The 12790-nt window shown below is 42.0% G+C and overlaps 1 protein-coding gene across 2 annotated transcripts in view; it reads right to left on the bottom strand.

Moving 5' to 3' along the window:
- Positions 1–12790, bottom strand: part of LOC138803694 (filensin-like) — a 58273-nt gene that overhangs the window by 18714 nt on the left and 26769 nt on the right. For both annotated transcript variants that reach the window (XM_069987752.1, XM_069987751.1), the window contains exon 2: positions 9558–9618. In XM_069987752.1, the coding sequence (XP_069843853.1) occupies positions 9558–9578 (21 nt within the window). In that variant the 5' untranslated portion in view covers positions 9579–9618. The remainder of the gene's footprint in view (positions 1–9557; positions 9619–12790) is intronic.

Below are 12790 nucleotides of genomic sequence, written 5' to 3'. Positions count from 1 at the left end.
AAAATATGGGTGGTCTTTTTTTAGAATGATTGCTGTCACAAATAGCATTTATTCCTATAACTTAGAAATGACATGTCACAGAAGGTTGAATTTGCTCACCAAACTTTCTTCTAACTTAGATTCACCTCAACGGTGAATCTGACCTTGTTTGGACAAAACAAGTAGGCATAAGGGAAGAGTTCATGCTGTGTTATCAAAAATTGGCTCAGATACTTCAGTGTGTCCAGTGTGACATCCCAGGTGAACATAACTGAAGAGTATCAGGACGCCCCACACCTCTGCCAATACATGCCTGTCAGTACCTGAGATCTTGCTAAGTGGGTTCTTACTGGCTTTTTAATGACATACTTATTTCTAAGTATGATGAATATTAATAACAGGCTTTTATTAATAAAGGTGGATAGATGTTTTGGCTAACATATTTAAGAAATACATGGCTGAACAGAATTAAGACAATCAAGCTGCCCAAGGTATTTGGGGATGCTCCCCACCTTTGGGAGAGTTTGGGTTTAGGCAAGGCCTTTAGACTGTAGTTTCTGGAAAAGTACCCTATTTCTTAACTCTTCTTGGAAATGACCACTGATGTAGGAAGATTTCTGGTTTTCCCATGCGGACAGCCAGGAAAGGGCTTTCCATGCAAGTTTTGTCCTCACCTTTATATTCTCCAAGGGCTGTCTTCACCTGTGATACTAAAGCTAGCGCTTCAATGAGCTGACAGATAAGGCTTACAGATTTTGGAGACTTGTGTCAGAATAATGGCTTTGGATAGATCCCTCACTCTGGGAGCAGTGGTTGGCTTTGAGGTAATTCGACACCCTGGGGCTGGGGTCAAACTGTCACAGAGATATGACAAATATGAGGCAAAAGTGACAGAACATTGGGAAAAAAGAAGTCCTGAGCCAATTTCTTGGGATATTTTTCCTTTGCCCCTTCTTAAGCCTGCTGAAGAGGAGGTAGGGTGGAGACTTCTCAAGCATCTCACTTTTTTGCCCAAAGTGAATCCACAATTGCTAAAGCCGAAGAACTAGAAATAGGTTTCAAGAACTCCTTCTGTTGTAACCTAGAGATCAAATATTTAGAAATAGAAGGAACTCTGGGAGTCAATGGTCCTCAAATCTTTTTATAATCCACCAGTATGATCCATTCCTCCCACAGAAGCCAATATATAGGGATGTAGCCAGGCACTGGCGGCTCACACCCATAACCCTAGCTATTCAGGAGGCTGAGGTCTGAGGATCTCAGTTCAAAGCCAGCCTGGGCAAGAAAGGTCAGGAGACTATCTCCAATTAACTACCAAAAAGTCAGAAGTAGAGCTGTGGCTCAAGTGGTAGAGCAAAAAAGTTCAGAAATAGTGCCCTGAAGACTTCAGGGATAGTTCAATTTCTAGGACCAACACACACACACACACACACACACACACACACACACACACACCACCCTGGGTGCTGGTGGTGGCTCACATCTATAATCCTAGCGACCTCGAAGGCTGAGATCTGAGAATAACAGTTCAAGGACAGCCTGGACAGGAAAGTCTGTGAGACTCTTATCTCCAATTTACCACCAGAAAACCAGAAGTGGAACTGTGGATCAAAGTGTTAAAGGGTTAGCCTTGAGCAAAAGAGCTCAGGGGCAGTGTACAGGTCCCAAATTCAAGCCCCATAATCAACAACAACAACAACAAAATCAAGGATGCTTTGTTGCTATCCCAGTGAGTGGCAGGGAGCTGCTCCAGACTGAAGCAAAGGACTTGTATATGCTAAGGATATGCTCTACCACTGGGCCATCAGTAGTAGATACCCTCAGCCAGATATCCTCTTCACACAGAGCAAAATGGGTCACAGGCAACCCATCTGTCCAACAGCCTTGTTCCCATAGAGGCCCTTTAAGTGACCCCAGGGCTCTGCCAAGTGCAGTCAAAACCTAAAGTTTACTTTACCAAAGGAATGCATGAACTTGACTGTTCAATGAGTCACCCAGCTGGTCAGTGAAATTAATGGAAGGTAATGGGACTGGAGCTTATCTTAGACCTCTCTGCACTGGTTAAGAGTTGGGCCACACACCAGTGGCTCATGTCATTAATCCTAGCTATTCAGAAGGCTGAGATCTGAGGATCATGGTTGAAGCCAACGCAGGCAGAAAAGTCCATAAGACTCTTATCTCCAACAAAGTACCCAGAAAAAGGCAGAAGTAGCACTGTGGCTCAAGTGGTAGAGCTCTAGCCTTGAGCACAAAATGGCTCAGGGTCAGTGCCCAGGCCTTAAGTTCAAGCCCCAAGCCTGGCAAAAAGAGTTATGTATGGGTGGAGTAGGGTATCCCTACTCGCTACCTCTCAATGATAAACAGGCCATCAATTAGGATTTTAAAATCATTTATGAGGCAGGCACTTGTGACTCACAACTGTAGCCTTAGCTATTCAGGAGGCTGAGATCCAGAATATGGTAGTTTGAAGCCAGCCCCAGCAGAAGAATCCACTAGACTCCATTTCCAAAATAAACCGCAAAAAGTAGGGTTGAAGACATAGCTCAAGTAGTAGAGCACCAGTAGAGCAGTAGTAGAGCAGCCTAGCAAGCACAAAGCCCAGGGTTCAAACTCTGATATCAGCAAAAGCAAAGCAAAACAAATTATTGGTAGTGATAATAAAAGGACAACCAATGTTGACATTAAAATAGGAACTAACCAGAAGCTTCAGCAAGCATATTATCTGGTTTTGAAGGTAATCCCCTGATTGACTGCCAAAAATTTTAAAAAGCCCAGGTGAGCTGATGCTGTAGGAATGTGCAGTTGCTGATCTGTGGAAGAAAATTTGTTTTGAATGTGTTTTCTTTTGTTTATACCAGAACTCAGAAATGTGTAGACACTGTGATTTTATTATGCATAGGATGCTGTCAGCTGAGCTTTCAAATGTTTCACTGGCAGAAGCATCTAGATTTTTCTGAATTGAAAAATCTAGGTCAACATTCCAATTTTGGAAAAACAATCCAGTCCTAGTATTATGCATATTCTAGATGCAAACAATGGTTCCCAAAGTATGGTATGGTACCTGCACCATACCACCTGGGCACTGGGAAGAAATGTAACTATTCCAGTGTATCTTAGACCTACTGGCTCAGAATTTCTGGAGCCAGACCACAGGAATCTAGGTTTTAACACTTCTTCCAGGAGACCACTGAGTCACATTAAAATTACAGGATCGCTGGTCTAGAATGCTTACAACATTTTTTAAGATCTCCTAGCCAGATGCTGGTGGCTCACACCTATAATCCTAGCTACTCAGGAGGCTGAGATCTGAGGTTCAAAGCCAGCCCAGGCAGGAAAGTCTGAGAGACTCTTATCTCCAATTAACCACTAGAAAACTAGAAGTGATGCTGTGGCTCAGAGTGATAGAGTGCTATCCTTGAGCACAAAGAGGCTCAGGAATAGTGCCCAGGCCCTGAGTTCAAGCCCTATGACCAACCTAACATATATATATATGGTGGTGGTGGTGGTGGTGGTGGTGGTGGTGGTGGTGGTGGTGGTTGTCATCGTCATGGGGCTTGAACTCTGGGCCTGGGCGCTGTTCCTGACCTCTTCAGCTTAAGGCAAGTGCTCTACCACTTGAGCCACAGCACCACTTTCAGTTTTCTGGTGGTTATTGGAGATAAGAGTCTCATGGACTTTCCTACCTGGGCTAGCTTTGAACTGCAATCCTCAGATCTCAGCCTCCTGAGTAGCTAAGATTACAGGCATGAGCCACTAGTGCCCAGCTCAAAAAAAAATGTATTTTTATGGTACTGGAAATTGGACCCAGGGCCTCAAGCATGCTAGACGAGCACTCTACCACTGAGTTATATCCCAGTCATTGCTAAGAAAGGATCAGGGACATAATCAGAATTTGATGTACCCTTGAAAATCAACCTTGACAACGTTCTCAAGGATATTCTAAAGGGTTCACTAAAAGCCCAATTGAAAAAAAAGAATGGGGACTCCATTCATTAAAATTAATGGTTAGGTAGGATTTATTTTTTTGAATACTTTTAAGGTTGCTGACCTAGACCCTAGGGCCAGCCTGGAGGAGTAGACAGAGGGAACGCTCTCCCCTCCCCATTTTCCTCAACTTTGCTCTCTCCCCTTTATTCTCCCCACTCTTTCTTTACCCATTTTTCCTTCAGATCTCTGCACCCCAACTCTTAAACTTTCCCTCCCAGATTCCTCTACTCTTCAGGAAGCTCCTTTCCAACCTAAGAGGAGCCCTTGAACATGTGGGCACTGGTATCCCAGAAAAGGGGAAGCCTCATGTCCCATCCTTCCATGCCCAAACTCCCTTACCTCTTGGGCTTTTCCACAGACAAATCTAGAGACATACGGATTGCATGGAAAATACTTAATATGTCAGCCGTTACATATTTTTAGTTATTTTTAAGTGAGATCATTTGACTAGAACCTACATTGCCTTAACATTCTGGGGGCTGTGAAAAAAGAAAAGCAAAAGAGGAAAACTACAAAATCTACTTTCTTCATTTTCCTTAAGATAAGCAAACTTAGGCATTATGAGGACCAATAACCTCCCATATATACATTTAGTGACAATGAGATCTAGAGGTTGGACAAACCTGAATATTTTTAAATATTGACTTTTAAGTCATCTTAATTTCTTTGTGCCATCAAGTGGCTGGAAATGTGACTAACTTTAACTAAACTATGTAAGTAGTTATATTGAAGGATTTATTTCCCTTCAAGTGCATAGCAAAGAGTGGCTTGTATTTGCTTATCTGGCTGTTAGAAATGCAATGCAAAAACTCTGATTGGGATAATTAATTACCTGGCAGCCTGGAAGCTTGGTAGGTTGTGAGAGAAATAGCATCCAATGATCTTACATGCACTGTGGCATTTTCCAAAGAGGATCCAAAGACTAGGTCAAGGATTTCTCAGAGTTTCACACCAAAGGAAGAATCCCTTGTACCAATGGCTCTACAGGAAATGGGCACTGAGAGTAAATGGAGAGCCAAAATCCTGTTGATTTTATGTATGCAGTTATCCAATGATTTAGCCAAAATCACTCATCTGAGAAGATGAGAATTCTGCTCTTCTCATCTGATGGCCTCCAAAGACAGAGAAGAAGAATGCCCAGTGCTCAGCTAGCCAACTTTTTGAGAGGCTATCTTGATTTGAGCTTTCCAAGCAGACCCCAAGGCAAAGTCTGAGTATGTGTCTTATTAGAGAGGTGATACCAGGAAGTACAGGTTGGGAGGGTAGAAGCAGTCATTAAAAAGATGAAAGCAAATCAGGGTGAGTTGATAAGTTATCGCTGTGAAAGACACAGTCAAGTCCCACTAAGGACCCTATCGAGGGCCATGCTGGATTGTCATACTAGGGGATAGAGGGAGCTGGGGAACTCATCTGCCCTCTCCTCACCCTCAGTGGCTGAGGTTTGCTCCCTGTCTGTTAGCATCTAACTCTGTCCATCTGAGAAGTCATGAAAATTCCAAGAAGCAGAAGCCAGAAGCCATCTATGTGTCCAGCATGCCTGGGTAACAGCTAGGATGTATCAGGAAATAAAAACAGGACTCCCACATCACAGCCTAAAGGACCAACTTTAACCTACAGGACCCTGACTTTGTGTCTACCTTCTAAGAAACAGATTCCTTGACTTTCTTAGAAGGTGGAGAATGAGCCATAAATAATAAGAGTCCTTCCAGGAATGGGCTGTGGAGCTCTGAAGTCATTTACCCTCAAGGGTGAATTTCTTCACTGGCAAAAAGAAGAGGTTGAACTGGGTTGTTTGGGGAACCACCAATAACCAAAGCTGTTCTGATACCCCTGCAAGCTAGCACAAGGACCACTTCAATTCCCACATTTGCATGCTGTGTTCATGACCTCCACCACATCCAAGGACCACCTGGACTATTAGTTACTTTGTCTTTTTCTTTAGACTGATTCATTTTTACCTGGATTTATTTGAAAAAGAACTTTTCCTGTCACAAAAGATAAATACAACAATTCACAACCATGAAGAAATGATTCCTCTATCCACTATGAACACGAGTACCTCCTGCTGGAGAAGTGGCTTAACTAGTACAGTACTTGAGGGGCATGCACAAGACCTTAGGTGCAACCCTCAGGATAGACAAATAAAATAAAATCACCTCTCATTCCACCAGGGACTTAGACACTCCACACTTAAAAGAAAACTGAGCCAGCATCTGTGTGTGTGTGTGTGTGTGTGTGTGTGTGTGTGTGTGTGTGTGTATGTATGTGTGTGTGTGTGTGTGATCATGGGGCTTGAACTCAGGGCCTGGGTGCTGTCCCTGAGCTCTTTTTGCTCAAGGCTAGCACTCTGCCACTTTGGGACACAGCTCCACTTCCAGTTTTCTGGTGGTTAATTAGAGGTAAGAGTCTTAAGGACTTTCCTGCCCAAGCTGCCTTTGAAACACAATCCTCAGATCTTAGTCTCCTGAGTAGCTAGGAATACAGGCATAAGCCCCCAATACCTGGCTGAGCTAGCATCTTGTCACAGCAAATAATTATGACCAAAGATGATGCAGTACCATGTGATATAATATATATGTATATGTATATGTTGCTTCATTTTCACTAGACATGTGGACATTCTTACATTCTGATGGTAGTAGAAACTATCATTGTCCCCATTTCAGATGAGAAAAAGGAAGCTCAGAGACATGAAGCAGTTCTCCCTTACCCTAATGAGTTCTCTGCAGTAGGGTAAGATGAGGCTATATTCCTCTTTTGGACCCACTCACTAGTGGGCAGGAAGATCTATCCTCAGCCCAGAAAAGAGTCAGGTCAATTCCTTGTGTGAGACCTCACCTGTGTTCATGGTAGCATATTTTCCCAAAATATGACCCTATTCTTATGGGGCTAATGCATCCTAAGATCCACACTCGGTTACAATATACGGGAACAGATCATTTGTTCACATTATCTCTACCATCTTATTTTTTCTAATGAGAGTAGGCATTGCTTTTGCAATAAGAGAAAAGTAACAGAAGGTTTTTGAATCCACTGTCACTTTCCACCAAGGGTAAAAAGACAGTCCATTCTTCTGCACTCATCTTTGAAGCATGTGTAAGAGGGCATGCCCTAGTGTCTAGTGCCAGCCTGGAGGAGGGGGCTGCATGAGTGACAACCTTAGAAGTAAGTCCAGGGAAAGGCCTGCATATGGTGATGTTAGGAGATGGGGGCTTTGGAGAGCTGACTTGGATATCTAAGTGAAGGGTATCAGGTATCTAAGTCCTTGAAAGCCATAGTCTGTGGACAAGATGATGGTTCAGCTGGCAGCCTGAGATTGTCATCAGAAACAAGAACAAGATAAGCTACCAGTGTTGCCAGAATTGGATGTTAACAAGAAGAAACCCCCAGCTCTGACTCACAACAGGCACAGACTCATCACTTCGCAGGCTGCCTGAAACCTGTCCTCAAGGATTTTCTGAAGGCCATTCTCGCCACCATCTTTGTATTACTACCTAGGGTGCTTGTAGGTCAAGCCATGTTGCATAAGACAGACCTGGATTTTAATAATTGCACTGCATCATAGTTGTTTTGCTTTTCTATTACTTTATTTTGCATTTAACTTAATTTTTTGTTATTTTTGTAAAGGTGATGTACAGAGGGCTTATGTTACATAAGTCAAGTAATGAGTACATTTCTTTTTGAACAGTGTCACATCTTCTTTCGTCTTCTCCCAGTTTTTCCCTCACATTTAATTTTTTGATCAGGAAACATATTTACATAATCCAAAAGGCATAAAAGAACATAGTAATATGTCCTTCCCATACATCCTTTACATGTGTGGGAATATCACAATGAGCTCCTCTCCTCATACTAATGTATGCTAATAAGAAAAATCTCCTTCCCATCTATTTCCCTATAGTTATTCATTTCAGTTCTCCACAGATACCACCTTTGGCATAATATTTCCTTCCAGAGATATTTTATGACCTGTGTAATTTTTGATGGCTACTCTTTCACATAAGTGTCCTGGCTTAGACAACCCACTGGAGTAAATGTTCATAGATAGAATAGACACCACAAGCAAATAACACTGACAAATTGAGAATCTTGGCTTTTCAAGATTCTTGTTGAGTTCTCACTGGCAGGAGAAACAGAGGTTGGAGAAGACTAGGAAATAGTATCCATTAGCTACCCTTGACTATCTGGAGTAGATGCCTGACGTTATATGCAAAGAATTCTAAGGCCTATCTGGGCCCAGAAAGGAAGAACTTCATGTCTTATCAGCAATTACATTGTAGTGATGGGCATGGAATGGGACAGGAGCTGGCAGCCCACGTGACCTAAGTAAGCAGCCCTTCAGCTAATGGTCACCACAGGTCCTTGCATCTGTAGTTGAGCTCTGAAATGCTTGGAAAAGGATAATGATGATTAACGTTATTTGCCATCCCTATCTTTGCCCAACCCTTGCTGTCTAGGATTTTTTCATTCTCCTGGCTACAGTAGAAAAATTCCAACTAGTCAGTTAATGATGGAAGGTTAAAAGAGGAAAACTCTTGTGAGGAACAGCTCATGAAGAGTTTGCCAGGATCTTTGGCATCACTATGAGGCTACTCTTTATGCTCCAAGAAAAGGGAGCTTCAAGAGAAATGGAAGTTTCTTCCTTAGTCCTTGTGAATCTTTTCCTGCACAACAGCAATCTCAAGACCTTGAGCTGACAAAGCAGGGGTATTATCTTTTCCCAATAACCATTATTCAAAGCAAGTTCATTCCTCAAGTTGCTATGTGGGATCAGTATGTCTGAGTAGGAGAGCAGCAAATGATCACTGTAATGCTACATATTCTGATAACCTAGTACTATGGATTTGGGATGTGTTGAGTGAATCCCTCAAAAACTTGTGTGTTGGGAGCTTGGTACGAAGTGTTGCCATGGTAAGAAGAACTTCAAGATATAAGCATAGTAGATATACTGGAAATGAGCTTTACAACTTTGGAGGGGGGGAGTGGGAGAGGTGGGGGAGAGAAAGGATAGTAGGAGAAAAACAAAGGAGGGGGTAACAGTGCTCGACAAGAAATGTACTCATTATCTTACCGATGTAACTGTAACCTTTCTGTATAGCATCTTTACAAGAAAATAATTTAAAAAAAAAAAAAGCATAGTAGAAGGCCATGACTAGCCCCTCCCCTGGCTCTGGCTTTCTATCGTCATGTGAGCTCTCCTCACATGCTCCAACTACAATGCCATCCATCATGAATTAATAGAGCCAAGGACCCTGACAAGACCCAACACCATGCTGATTGGACTTTCGACCTCCAAAACTAGAAGGTAAATAAACCTCCTTTCTTTACAAGTTACCAGCCTTGAGTATCATTATATTCGTGGAAAATAGCAATACACTAAACATACTAGTCACAAACATCATAATTTGTATGTGTGTGAGTTCATTTACACAGACTCAGTTGAAATTAAGAAGGCAAGGAAGAGAATGACAGTAAAGGAAATAGGTGGACCCTGAAATAACACAAAGATGAGGTATGGAATACAGTTGCTGCTGACATTTCACTCTACACTGTAATTAAGCTATTTAAGTCACAGATAATGTTCAACTCACCTTGTTAAGTCGTTCAAGCATTTCTTTTAGAACCAGTTGACATTCACACTCATTTTCATACCTGCAAATGAGACACAAAAGCAAGAGTTGGGCAGCTTCTACTGTTTCTTTTTTTGGGGGGGAGGGGGTCCAGTTGTGGGGCCTGAACTCTGGGCCTGGGCGCTGTCCCTCAGCTCTTCAGCTCAAGGCTAGCGCTCTACCACTTGAGCCACAGCGCCACTTCTGGCTTTTTTTTCTTTTTGCTTATGTGGTGCTGAGGAATCGAACCCAGGGCCTCATGCATGCAAGGCAAGTGCTCTACCACTGAGCCACCTTCCCAGCCCATACTATTTCTTATGTGTGGATTATACAACCAACATCAAGTTCAATCTCAGATACTATTGTAACCTCTCTCCTAAAGAGAAGTTCGTTTTAACTTAAAGAAGTAGCTAATTTCGTATTTCTTTGCCCACTGTTTCCCAATGAGGAAGTAATAATATTTGCATAATGCACTGGATGACTGGTAAATGGAACAAGAAATTTCTCAGCCTGGAGAGCTCAAACTGCCATATGCATAACTGGATCCAGCCATAGCATAGATGGGAAAGGCTACACTGGGTGATAAGACAACAAACACTCTTAACCTGACCACATGTAGACTTCTTATGCAATTGTATTCACCGAAATGTGTAACATGAATTTTTTCTGGATTGTGTCATTTAGTCCTTACTACACTCTGAGAGGAAGTAATTTACTGGCATTTCAAGGGGGAAATGAGGAGAGTGAGGTTGAGAGACATGTCAAACCCTCAGGGGCTGCACTGAAGCTCATCCTTGGCTACTCAGCCAGCAAAGATCTCCTCAGGACCAGTGGGCAGAGCAGACTATGTATGAGCCAGCTGAGCACTCCTGGGACAGCTCTCAACCTCTGCTGGAAGCCAGTTGGTGCATAAATATCTTGGCCTCCTCCCCTCAGATGAGATCATTGAAAAACACTCCTTAGACCCAGTGGTGAGGCAAGTGCTATGGAGTTTATGTCACTTGTTGAAACAGTTCCTAATTAACCCTAAGCCCAACTTGCAAAGCAAGCTTTCTCTTCTGTGTCCTTGCACAACCAGGTCATGGGCTTAAGTCAAGTACTTCACAGCTGTGAAAGATGCTGGAAAAATCACACTCCTATGTTCACAGAATTACAAATCCTGGACTCAAGGAAGGATATGTAGAAACAGGTGCACCGTGCATACATCCCAAGTTCCAAGATCATCTGAATAGCTCACCAACAACCAGTAAGTTACAAATCTTTGCATTTGTTTTACATTTTATGCACATATAGCTACTTCTTTCACATGTAACTCTAATAGACCCCAGAATAATTTGTTAAATGGGCAATTACAATAGAACTATTAACAAATCTGCCTTTCTCCTTGCTCTTTCCTGCTAGGAACATCTACAAGTTCCTGTATCTTAAACATGTGTTGATAAACAATACAATATAATGTCATGAGTAATTTATATGCCATAAAGGCAATCTCAATATTATATCAGAATTTATAATAAGAATTCAACTGTTCATACAAATGAATTCACGGGATGAAAACAAACACTTTGGTTGCTATTTGTTGCCAGATTGTTTTATAAGGATGGCTTTTGATTTTCAGCAATTTGGATTAACTGACTCTATTCCTCACTGTACTTTGTACTTTTTATTTATTTTTTTGGATCTTGGTTTGTTTCATGTTTTGCTTAGTCTTTGATACGCTAAAGGTCTTGATTCTGAAATTATTCATATCCCCAGGTAGAAGCAAATATCTAATGCTAACATGTGGCCAGCTGCACACACATCTCCTTTCTGTATGGTTTTTTTACCTTGACTTATTCACCTCTGCAATGTAAAAGCAAATTCTGTGTCTGTGTGTGCGCACGTGCACACATCCATGAATGCAGATGAGTGTAGTTTTCATAATGATTTTCAAATCCCACCACCTCAATCAAAACACTGAAACTTCTCCATGGGAGGAATGGTTTGGACTCAGTTGACTGGAATATTTTTAATAAACCACAGGACCCAAGGAGCTGCTCTGTAACAGACACACACACACACACACACACACACACACACACACACACACACACACACACACGTGTGTGTGTGTATGTATATATTATATATATTATATAAAATATATATTATATAATATATGTAATATAATACATTTATATATAAAATCCAGCAGCAATGAAATCAAGAAAAGATCAGGAGCACTCACTCAGCATGGCTGGTAAGTGAAGACAAATGGTAATCAAACCTGCCCAGACAAAGCACAGTGGATGACAGCACCACCTAGTTGTAGCCATCTGGACTTCTAGATATCCTGAAAACCCACTGAACTACCCCATACATCTGAGATACATAAGATTATGGGGCTGGGAAGTTGGCTCAGTGGTAGAAGCGCTTGCCTTGCAAGCCTGAGGCCCTGGGTTCGATTCCTCAGCACCACATAAGCAAAAGGAAAAAAGCCGGAAGTGGTGCTGTGGCTCAAGTGGTAGAGCGCTAGCCTTGAGCTGAAGAGCTGAGGGACAGCGCCCAGGCCCAGAGTTCAGGCCCCACGACTGGACCCAAAAAAAAAAAAAAAAAAGATTATGAATGCACTCCATCCCACTGAACTGCACACTTGAAATGGTTATAATGACAGGTTTCATTTGCATTTTACTATCCCCCAGCAGCAAAACATGGCACTGGCTTCATCAAAATAGAAGTACATTTCTCTCTTGCATGAGGTCAGAGTGAGTAGTTCATTGGGTTCTCTCTTCTAAACAGGTCCTGTCTCTAAGCCTCACACTATCAGAATCCAAGAATGGATTTTCCAAGGCAATTAGTTCTGGAAGAGGTAAGACCAGGGCAACTGATGGGCATTTAGACTGATTCCAAAATTTTAGCAATACAGATCATGCAGCAGCAAATATATTTGCAGACATGCTATTGCACAGCTGCTAGAGTATACGCTAGAACAAATAAATTCCTTGAAGTGTATTCCTCAGTTTAAAAACATCTATCTTTTTATGACTTAGAACAATGATAACAAATTGCTGAGTATGTTTTTTTTTCTTTTTTCTTAACAGCTGCTAAGTGATAATTCTATCTGCACAGGAAGAGAGGCCTGGCCCTAGACCATGACTTCTTAAGTGTCAATGTTTAACTTCTTAAACTAGGAGTTACTGGGAAATTTGTTAAAATGCAAATTGTAGGACTGGAGG

This window comes from Dipodomys merriami, unplaced genomic scaffold (assembly GCF_024711535.1).
Source record: "Dipodomys merriami isolate MVZ:Mamm:240054 unplaced genomic scaffold, mDipMer1.0.p SCAF_346, whole genome shotgun sequence".
NCBI classification, from domain to species: Eukaryota; Metazoa; Chordata; class Mammalia; order Rodentia; family Heteromyidae; genus Dipodomys; species Dipodomys merriami.
This window is presented reverse-complemented; position numbering and strand designations above follow the sequence as displayed.